Source organism: Merops nubicus, unplaced genomic scaffold (assembly GCF_000691845.1).
Source record: "Merops nubicus isolate BGI_N331 unplaced genomic scaffold, ASM69184v1 scaffold21278, whole genome shotgun sequence".
Lineage (NCBI taxonomy): Eukaryota > Metazoa > Chordata > Aves > Coraciiformes > Meropidae > Merops > Merops nubicus.
This window is the reverse complement of record NW_008628843.1, coordinates 64,104-75,677: the sequence shown is the minus strand read 5'-3', so window position 1 is coordinate 75,677 and position 11,574 is coordinate 64,104. Positions and strand designations below refer to the sequence as shown.

Sequence of the window (11,574 nt, the reverse complement as noted above, 5' to 3'; positions counted from 1 at the left end):
CAAATCCACATACGTGAAGCATTGACACAGAGCGTGCCTCTGTTTCAGCGCTCCTGACGTAACACTTTCCCAGCACAGCACGCAGCAGCGCTCTCTGCCAGGCATAAGCAAGGCTGGAATGCACGTGTAGCTCCAACCCAAACATTACCAGTGCTGCTAAAGTCTTTACAATAGTGAAATATCTCTGATGAATGAGATAGGTAACAAGTTGTCATCACTGAGCACGCTGCCACTTTAGATAGAGCTGTTCTTTTGCTGGACACAAAGAGGCATGAGTAGAAACCCAGCTTTTCTCTGATACAAGGCACTGCTGGTTGTTGATATGCCTGTGGTTTTGGAGGAGCATGGCAGAAAGAGTCTGAATTTTATGACTGGAGCTCAAAACCTGTCTTCATTTCCATTGGTGATGTAATTACAAGCCAAGCTCATATGTCGAATGTAAAAGGATATTTGAAACCTCTCCTGTAAAGACAACTGAGATAGAGATTGATGTGGGGGGCAGAGGGACATTGGATATGGGAACAGTCCAAAAAATATAATAAGATAAATTTATCGTAAAGCCTGTAAAATCGGCCTTCATCCCAGCTGTCTTTGCAGATTAAAACTTCCACAGTGTTTGCAAATTCATGTTATTACCTCAGTGCATTGCATTTTAATTTTATCCAGCAAGATTTTTATTTTACCCAGCAAATGCTGAGTGTTTGTGAAGTTGTTTCTGCTGACTTAAAAAAAGAAAGATTGCTTTTGACTGTAATTGTACAGATGATCACTCATCCCCAGTACCATGTCAAGGTCTTATGGTATAGTCCTGTTCTCCTTGCAGTGAATAATGAGTCTGCCTGAAGTCTGGTGGCTGTGTTTCAGTCTGTCTGTGTGAATCTGTTCAGTGGTTTGTAGCATGTCAACTTACTGACTGTGTGCTTCTTGCCTAGCCATTCTCCATGTTGTGACCTTCTCTGTTTTTCTCCCTTTCTAGAAGCTGAGGAACTGTACCAGAAACGAGTGCTGACCATAACTGGCATTTGCATTGCTCTTCTAGTAGTTGGCATCATGTGTGTGGTGGCCTACTGCAAAACCAAGTAAACCTTTCTTTTCGTTTTTTTATACCTGTAGTTGTTAGTCAGGGCCCTCCCAGTTGACGGTCACTTCTACACCTCTGAGATTGTATCTGGGTTTCTCCAGAGCTGAGCTGAAGAGACAAACCTGTGGCCAGGGTGCTCTGGTCCAAGCTAAATGGGTGCAGGTCTCCATATCCGTCAGCAGTACAAAAATAAGACAAGTATCTGGAAAATTTATTACCCTTCTAATGTGACTCAAGTGAATTTCACTGACTTGCAATTCTTTCTCTATCACCCATTTCAGTTGGTTTTCCCAGCTGCAAATGAACAAAACCCAGCACTGGAATCATGTTGCTTTCCAGCAGTAAATTTTGCTATAAGTCTAGTTTGTTTGTACTTGAAGCAAGATTAATGGTGTTAAAAGTTACTAAATACCAAAGGCCAAATAACTGAATGCAAAAGTGCTCCCAATGCAAAAGTAGGCACTTAAATGCATTCTGTGACTCCCTGTAAATTACTAGGGGTGACTCTCAAACATGTATGAGGCACTTTGGACCATAAATTACACCGAACCTCAGCAGGATTTGTGCTGCCAAAATTTCTGGCTGTTCTTATAAATCTCCCCACCGAAACACAGAAAACTCTTATTATAAATCTCCTACATTTGTATAAACCTGATTTACTGTTTCAGGGCCTGATTGGCAGCTGGGTTGTTGGTTTTCCTTGTAAGACCCACCAATAATGGATGTTTTAAAAGGGGAGGAGGAAGGAAATCGTTTGATGCCTTGAAGAGGGTCCAGCTACACACACATGCTGCTCCCACACACAACCTTGTGCCAGTGGTCAGTAACGAACGATGGAAACCCTAATAAAGAATCAGGTCATTCACTGCTTTTGGAAATGACAACTGGCAAGTCAGGGCAACTAACCCATGTCTTTCCTCGTCCAAAGTTCTTTGAAATCTGCCAGGACATCCCCGTGCATTTCAACAAACATTTAGTCAGGATCCTGAGGTATGGTTTCCTATACAAAGGGCCCCCAGGATCCATCAGGTGTCTGGATGCTTTGTCACAGTTTGTCCTAGACATCAGCAATCACTGCCAGCCAAAAATGAAATGTTTTCAAACACAGCTGACGAGAGTGAAAGCGAGCTGCCGGTTCATGGCCCTCTAAATGCAACAGTGATGCCAGACTGCTATCTGTGAGATGTTCCCTGCATGCTCTTTCCTTCTAATAGGAGAAAAGCTAGAAACTGAGGGAAAACCTGGAATAGTGTTAGGAGAACACACTTTATAAAATGTAATGGCTTAGATTTTGTTGGTCTTCCGGCAAGAGATACTCCTGATCCAATGCTAAGGCACTAACTTGTGACACTGAGTCCCAATACAGAGGTGCTTTAATTGCAAGTCATTACATTAAGAGAAAGGTTTCTCAGAAGCAACGAAGGACACATTAGCTTCCTCATTATTCTCTCTTCTCAGTTTTCTGAAATAATTCCTTTTTTTAGTTAGCCTTGTTTTACTGTAGGAAAAGCACCTCACGTGGAAGCATGCAGAATGCAAATAAATTGATCGCAGAAGGTAGGAAGTAATGGGGTTTCCTAGGGACAGGTTCCGGGGCAAGAATTCCAGGATCTCTGACCTATAGGCAATGAACTCAGTCTCCCTGTAGAACCCACTTTCTCTACAGTGTCAGCAGACCCAGTTTGTCCTCACCTCCCAGTACTTTCAAGGTTTCATAAAGGTGGTGCTGTGAAATCAAGTTAAACCCTTGCTTGTGTTGCTTCTAGATCCAGGCAAGTCTTTGGGCAGCTGCTCAGGTTTCTCCTGGCACTTCACTCTCCATCCATCTTAACCTGTTTGTCCTAAGATGGTGCCTGGTTATCCTCCAAACACAAAGCCCACATGGACCAGTGACCGTGTCCTGTTGAGACAGGAGCATTTGCAAGGCAGCCATGTCTGTTTGTACTATTCATGTGGAGTGACAAAATTTAAATGTCTTCCACTATCCAGCCATATATAAACAGGAAAAAAAAAAAAAAAGTACACTGGTATGTGTCGAGTCATGCTTTGTCTTTAAGATTCCCTGGCTATCAAGCTTCAACATATTTATGGTTTTCCCTGCCACCTCCTTTCTGGAAATAGCTTGGAATAGTCCCCTTGAGTTCAAAACAGGACTGAAAATTGGTTTATCGTATATTGTCCTACCCTGCCAAAACTATCTGCACTTCCGCATAGGGCTAAGAGAATTGTGTGTATTTTAGCTCTTGTCGCAGCCAAGGTCATATGCACTCTATAGTGTGTTGGCGTCTATATCCTCCCTTAATTTCCCTGGATTCTGTGGCAGGATAGTGGAAGTTCTCCAGTATAATCAGACAAAACTAGGGAATATTGCTAAATTAAGTTTGAAATTGAATAGCTGTTTCTCCAGTTATTTGTTTTGGTGCTCTATTTAGTGCATTTGACATGGCCTTCACAGTGCCAGGTTTTACTATCCTGCAAGTTTCGTTACTGACAACTCATAATGCTCTCCTGAAAAGTTGTCCTGAGGAGAGCTGGAAGGATTAGCAACTGGGAAAGGAGCAGCTGAGAATGGGGTGCAGTAGAAGCATCTAAGTCAGCCAGAGACCAAGCCGTGTAGTACATATGTTTGGTGGATGATTCTACCGATGGATTAGCAGCCCTGGCACCCACCTGGTAATCATTAGGTTCCAGAGCTAACCTGATTTTGCTATGACAAAACCTGCCAGAGCTGCCAGGATGGCTGCAGGCTCAGGCATACCTCACACACACACTCACTCACTTTGGATTTCTGGGGCTTCCACTGCACCCTTCTCTTGTTTGACAGATTTATGTATTTGGAGTGTACTATTGAGGTAGGGGATGAATCACACAACAAAACATGTAGATGCCATATCACAAAGATCATGGCACATACCATATTTTCCAATGGCTGCAAGCAAGCCCCAAGGTGAGGCCGCCTTGCCCCCCTGTGGTGAATGGAGGAGCGTAACCCAGTGGGCTGTCAGAAACCTGGCCATGGCTGTGGTGAGAGTATCAAGGTGGATGGGTTACAGTCCCTCCCCCCTCCCTTCAGACGGCAGGAAAAAATGCTCCTCCTGGAGTGGAGCATGGCTTAGAAATGGCTTCCCTCTTCCTCACACTGTTTTCTGACCCTCTGTGTCCTGCTGACTCCTGGAAGGATTCCCACACATCCTTCCCCCTCTGCAGGTCCCCACAGCTTCAGCTGCAATTAGACCTGCAGTCTTCAGTGTTACTCTGAGATCTCGCAGCAGTGGGGAAAGTGCTGGCAAAAAAAGTGGTGTTATTATCATCATCATCAACATGCTGAAAGGTGCAGCTGCTTTCCCTTTGTCTATTAAAATCATTTCCATGTTTCGTGGACAGGAAGCAGAGGAAAAAGTTGCATGACCGCCTTCGGCAGAGCCTGCGCTCGGAAAGGAACAACGTGATGAACATGGCCAACGGGCCGCACCACCCCAACCTGCCGCCGGACAACGTCCAGCTGGTGAACGTAGGTTTTACTGCCCACGTTTCAGCTTAGGCTGCAGATATTCTGCAGATAGCCAGTTTACTGGGGCATTCCACAGTGCTGCAGCTGTGCTGTGGGTCTAGGACACCAAAAGCAAGAAAAACACTCTAAAAATGGGTTTACAGCAGGGCTAAGTGCTGTAGGGATAAACTTCTTCAGACACACATCTTGGGCTTCCTACTGCCGTGGGCCTGACCGTTGGTGAGTGGGGACAGCCCCTCGGATCACGAATGTGACCGTATGATCTCAGGGGTAAAAGTCTGAATGAAGTTCACACCTGGACAGTGGCAGTGGCTAGGGAGATGAGGCTGGGGCAGATCCTCCACCAGCACCCTCCGGCCATCTGGCAGAGCAGAGCAGAGAGTTACTCTTCAGTTAACCACTCGGGTAAGCCCCGTGGCCTTAAGAGGCTTTGGCTCACACCGCCTGTAGCCACTTCCTCCTCTTCACCCTTTCCCAGGGCACCCTGGTGCCTGGAGTGAACATGAGCTTCCTGCCACCTTGAGCCATCCCCACTCTCCCACCCCACCGTCATTGTGCGTGTTCATGACAGCTCATTGCAGGGGTGAGCCCTGGCTCTGCTAAGTCAATGGCAGCGCTCCCACTGAACTCGGTTAAGGCCAAGACACCTTTTCAGAAGAAATGTGCTTCCAATATTTCCTCTCAAAAGACCTAAATCCATGGTCAGGTTATTAAGAGAGGGGAAACCAGGATTCCTCACTGAGGAGAATGGAGTGTCCTACCAGCAACAGCACTGGGGGGACTCCAGATGAAAGCTATGAAGGAGGTTGGGCACTGTTCACCTCCAGCCCTGTCCCATGAGGCTTTGGCCCATTCTGCAGATCATCCCCTGAGGAACAGGTCTGCCCTGGTGCTGCATCCATCAGCACTGAAAACAGACATTTCCTGCCCAGATTCTTAGCCACCAAAGAACAAATTCTGCTGCTAACCACTGCTATCTTCTCCATCAGAGAGTGTTATTTTTGAGGTATCTGGTAGTAAAAGGGTGGTGGGGGGCCTTTCCAGGTCTCTCACCATGATAAGTTCTCAATCCCTTGTGAAATGTCTATGTTGTTTATAGCCTGACTGGGATGCAGATATTTGCTGATTTCCTCATTTGTTTGCTCATACTTAGAGTTTAGGTAGAATACGTACGCAGAGGTGTATATAAATGTGCTCATGTGCGTCGGTGTGATTTCTGCCTGTATTTAAGTGACAATGTTTGTGCTTTGGCACATATAAAAAACTGCGACTTGCAGAGGGAGGGGGGAGGGATTGGAAATTATGTCTACAAATGTGCTGTGAATAACAGTTTGTAAACCTGAGGCTTGTCTGGTTTTTTTCAGCAGTATGTTTCAAAAAATGTTATCTCCAGTGAGCATGTCATTGAGCGAGAAACAGAGACCTCATTTTCTACGAGCCACTACACTTCAACAACACATCACTCTGTGACAGTCACCCAGACATCCAGCCACAGGTACTAGAGGGGGAAGGCAAACAGCACCTGTAATATCTGACCTGTTGCTGTTGCAAAACTGAAAAGATGTGTGAAAAACAAACACAGAAAAATCTATGCTCCTTTAACATTTTAATTTTTATTTTTCATTTTAAGACTAACAATACTTGATGTCATGCCGTCTAACTATCTTTCAAAAAATTTACAAAGAGCTTTATTGACTGAATAGCATTCCAGTACTGTTACAGAGAACTTCAGTATATGCAAATTGCTAAACTAGTGGCAGTCTTTGTGACTGGGAAGCCCTCCTTCACTCTTCTTTTATCCACACATGCAAACCCATCTCAATGCATGTGGATTCATGCAATTCGCAAAACTCTGCAGTCCCGTTTACCAACCTGAAGGTTACGCTGCACATCCCAAGCGGCAACAGAGCCCATTCTTTCCCCTGCCTAAAATGCTCATCTGCATTTGCCACCAAAGCACCCTCTCATGCTCCCCTCCCTTCTTCTCCTTTATTGGTTGTTGCTCACCAGCTGGAGTAATGGCCACACCGAAAGCATCCTCTCTGAAAGCCACTCGGTTCTCGTCAGCTCCTCCATGGAAAACAGCAGGCACACCAGCCCGGCGGGGCCCCGGGGCCGCCTCAATGGCATTGGGGGGCCACGGGAGGGCAACAACTTCCTCCGGCATGCGAGAGAGACCCCTGACTCCTACCGAGACTCTCCTCATAGTGAAAGGTAAGACACACAACCTCACTGCTCTCAGCTGTAAAGGCCTGGTGCTCCCCGATGGTTTCAAAGCTTGGGGGCACAGGGGGAAACCCAACAGTGCAGCTGTTCGTGTAGGGCATACACCTTCTTGTCTGCAAAGGTGGAGAGCTTGGTAGTCATTTAAAGTCTACCAAAAGCATTTTTTCCCTTCTTGCCTCTGCTGGATTTATTCCTAAAAGCCATCAGTTCACGTTTGAATAAACTCCACTGAAGCAAATTGTCAGAAATTTCCCTTGTAAATTAAAACTTAATATTTGCCTAATCAGTTTCTTAGAAGAAACAACTGAGAAAACTGAGGGATTTTGTAAGATACAGAAGGTGGGGAGAAAGCAACGTATCAGTTCATAGGAGGAGGACACTCCTAAACAGTACAGGAATTCTGCTGCCATCTGCTTCCTAGAGCATTCTAGCTCCTAAGCCGCTTATCTCCTTCAGAAATTCCCCTTCATACGTTATTAAATAAAAGCAAGAAACACAACGTGCAAACCAGAAGGTGACAGGTCATTATTACATCAGGATTAGTTAGAAATAAAGCTGGCCAGGACTTTTCCAACAAAGTATTTTCTTCTCTGAAAAGGCTCGTTCACCTGTACCTAAGGTCTGCTTTGAAGCGCGTAAGTTTCAAGAAAACTTTTACTGAAAAAGTCTTCTCAGCTTCAGGCCAGGATTTTGTCTCAAGAGCATGTGATAGCCCCAGAGCAGCAAAAGAAAGACGGAGAAGAAAAGAGATATTTAAAAGAGAGCTTTGCTCCCAACAATCAGAGGCAGAAGAACAAGAAAACAAAAGGCTACTGGACCAATTCTCTTGAGCGTTGTGAAATCACAAGGAATTTGATCTCGTGGGATGTCCATGATGTCAAAAATGCAGCCAGGCAATCCCTAGGGAGACTGAGCTGTGTAGGAGACAAATTGTGGTTTTCAGAAACTGAATGTGCAAGTCCAGCAAAAGCCATTTCTGTGGTACTCCCTCTGACACACAAACTGCTTAGCACCAGGATAAGACACCACAGCTGAGGGCTCTCAGAATAAGGCCTGCAGGACCACTAAGGTTACTGAACTGGATCTCTCCTTACAACAAAGATATCTCTTATTTACCGTGGAATTTAATTTCAAGATATATGGCTTACATGGCATGAACAGCCATGGCCCAAATCCAGCAGAGCACTTCAACAAGATTAACTTCCAACCGTGCAAGTAGCCTGGTGGAAAGCAGAGCCCAGAGCATGCATAAGTGCTTTGCTGGGTCTGGACCTATAGCAGTAGTGCCACACTGTCTCCTGCCTGGGAACCATACAAGATGCACAGCCACAGGTCTGCCAGTGTGTTACAGTTGAGTGGCACGTTTGGGCATCTGCATGTGAGAAGCAAAGATCATTCATGCTGTCTGCCTGCATTGCCTGGGATACCTGCAGCATCATACTGATGTGAGCTGTTAAGATTTCAGGGGTGGGGGAGAGGAGTGTATGCCCTCCTGTTTCAATTAAAAAAAGAAGGAAAGAAAGAATTTCTTTCTTTCTATTCTAGAAAGAAATAATTTCATCAATTATCGTGTTTCTTGAAGGTTATGCTACAGGTGAAAGGCAGCAACATTTTTGTGATAATTCAGTAGTCATTAGTGGCCTAGCCTCTGCCTGAAATGACTGTAAATTTGGAATGCAGAAGATAGTTCCCTGGGCATTACATTAGGATCCATCTATTTTTAGCAAGCGGGAAATACATGACAGATTATTTCTGAGATGCATTGCATGTGTATGTGTGTATATAAGGTGGAAAATGAGAGTTATTTGCAACTAAGAATGACTCTGAAATATAGAGGAATGTATGAGCTGGCAAATTACTTCCTGAAGCCATCGAATGTTGCTGTGCTGCGAATTGGTAGATCAAGGCTGTGCTCCCTCCACCCTCCAGTCCCCCCCAGCTACTTCATGGTTCTGAAATGAAACAGAATAGATACTATGCGGCGTTTTTTTGCAGTACCCCCTCCCTTTGTTGGATCCCATGCCCTGACTCCTCTTTACATGAACAGAAGACCCCAGCAACTATATTTTAGGAAGTTCTTAGCCATACTACTGTAAAGATGATTAAAAAAAACCCACCACCTCTGCACAAAAGGCTGGACTACATGATGAAGTTGGCAGCACGTACCTAGTTAATGCTTGTTGGCACTCTGATCCTCTTTCACTGAGCCAGCATGGTTTACCTCTTGTTATCCAAGAAGCTGGATAAATCTATCACCCTTTAAACTTCCTTTTGGAATAGGCTAGAGCTGCGTGTGTTCAGCTGCTGTGCCTCAGCCTGTGGACAGCAGCCTGTTAGCACTGCCCCATCATGGCGTGTGGAAATACACTAGAAATCTATGAATGCACAACGCCCCGGGATTAGTAACTTAACACTGATGGAAGCATGCACAGTACACTGAACACATTTAACTAACAGGATGTTAACCACTTTAGCAAAAATCCAATGTGTCAGATCGACTTGATTAATTCCCATGCATACCTCCAGTTTTGTTTTTGTTTCTCCTGTTCTTCAGCTGATGTGAATCAGTGTGCCTCTACTGAAATCTGTTTACCACACAGCACTTCAGGATGTGCCCAGTTTCTCTTTTATAGAATAATTATGTTTTAGTCAAGTGTAATATGTACAGCTGAGTCATAGATTGGATAAGAAAGTTGGATTTGGATTTATTTTGGCAATTTCAAACTCAGATAAATAAATCACTAATGAAAAACTAAATAACTTCATCAGTCATAGCCATATAATTTGTCTCCATGGGCCTGTGTAAGAGACAGAGGAAGATTTTAAATTTGGACACAGATGAAATTCAGGCAGGTGAACTTAGGATAAGAACAAGACCAAAACCAAACTATGCAAAATGTCATGCTGGGCACTGTGCCTTTGATCAAGAGGTTTCAGGCAAATCCTCACCCGACATGAATCCACATGACATCATAGCATCGCATGTCACTCCACTGATTCAAACTAGCTGAGAGTCTCGTATTTTTTGTCTCCTTCCTTTGGTACAAGCTCTGTACAAGTACCTGAGCTTTGTTTTCTGAAATCACCTTTAACAACTACCCTTCCCACAGAAACTTACAGAGGAATGGGACCAAATCCTGCTGAGCAACCATGAACACTAGGACAGACAGTCCTCTCTGTCAGCAGTTGTTCCCACATGGTACTGCAAATCCTCCTGTGACTACCCCCAATGATTAAAATTAGCAGAATCTGGCTGTAGATTTTGTCCAAAATTTGTCTTCCTCTTTAGCCTAAGACAGTCTGTTTGCCAGAAGAGAGTGAAGCCCCAGGATGACTGCCCCTCCATTCCCTTCCTTTCTCTATTCCTCTCTTTTTGCATGCATCCCAGGTTCTGGTCCAGTCCTGTTAGAGGTGCAGCAGCGCTTTTCCTTTTGAGAAAATAATCGCAAATGCATTTTGCTGCTGGCAGCCCCCTAGTCTATGAATCCCATTCCTGGGTTCTTTCCAGGAAGTTATTCTGGAAAACAATTTACTGAGCATCTCTGTGGCTCTTCTGAGGTGAACAATTAAAGCCTGGGGGCTTTAATGTGCTCCTCCTGCTCTTAAACATTTTTGCCCAGAGTCCCAGAAGTCAGCAGTGCTCTAGGATTAAGAGCAACAGAGGCCCTGTGTGAGCACACTGAGGATCTTAAGGGACACCTGCCTTTTACCTCCCAGCCCTTGTGAGCAGCTGTGCTCACGAGTCACCATCACTTCCTGTGCTCACAACCTTTCCCCATCTCTTTTCTTCAGGTATGTCTCAGCTATGACCACGCCAGCTCGCATGTCACCCGTTGATTTCCACACTCCAACTTCTCCCAAGTCCCGCCCCTCCAAAATGTCACCACCAGCTTCCAGCTTGACCATTTCCGTCCCTTCGGTGGCAGCGAGTCCTTTCATAGAAGAGGAGCGGCCACTGCTCCTGGCAACCCCGCCACAGCTACGTGAGAAGTACGACGCCCACCTGCAGCAGTTCAACGCCTTCCACCACAATGCTGCCCATGAGAGCAACAGCCTGCCGCCAAGTCCTCTGCGGATAGTGGAGGATGAGGAGTACGAGACCACGCAGGAGTACGAACCAGCACAGGAGCCTCCAAAGAAACTCACCAACAGCCGGAGGGTCAAAAGAACAAAGCCCAACGGCCACATTTCCAGCAGGGTGGAAGTGGAGTCTGACACAAGCTCTGAGAGCAGCAGCTCCGAGACGGAAACGGAAGATGAAAGAATAGGTGAGGACACGCCGTTCCTGAGCATACCGAACCCCGTGGCGAGCGGCCTGGAGCCAGCCGCTGCCTACCGGCTTGCTGAAAGCAGGACTAACGCGGCAAACCGCTTCTCCACTCCAGAGGAGCTGCAAGCAAGGTTGTCCGGTGTGATAGCTAACCAAGACCCTATTGCTGTATAAAACATAAAACACATAGATTCACATGTAAAACTTTATTTTATATAATGAAGTATTCCACCTTTAAATTAAACAATTTATTTTATTTTAGCAATTCTGCTGATAGAAAACAGGAGAGGAAAAAAAGAAAACTTTTATAAATTAAATATACGTATGTACAAATGTGTTATGTGCCATATGTAGCAATTTTTTACAGTATTTCAAAAATGGGGAAAGATATCAATGGTGCCTTTATGTTATGTTACGTTGAGAGTAAGTTTTGTACAGTTACAATGATGGCTGTCCCATTGTATTTTGCAAAACCTTTTAGCCCTC

The 11,574-nt window shown here is 45.1% G+C and overlaps 1 protein-coding gene across 2 annotated transcripts in view; it reads left to right on the top strand.

Moving 5' to 3' along the window:
• The window catches only part of NRG1 (neuregulin 1), a 98,168-nt gene extending 86,594 nt beyond the window's left edge, over positions 1-11,574 (top strand). For both annotated transcript variants that reach the window (XM_008946775.1, XM_008946774.1), the window contains 5 exons: positions 977-1,079; positions 4,466-4,592; positions 5,957-6,087; positions 6,603-6,806; positions 10,611-11,574. In XM_008946775.1, the coding sequence (XP_008945023.1) occupies positions 977-1,079; positions 4,466-4,592; positions 5,957-6,087; positions 6,603-6,806; positions 10,611-11,262 (1,217 nt within the window). In that variant the 3' untranslated portion in view covers positions 11,263-11,574. The remainder of the gene's footprint in view (positions 1-976; positions 1,080-4,465; positions 4,593-5,956; positions 6,088-6,602; positions 6,807-10,610) is intronic.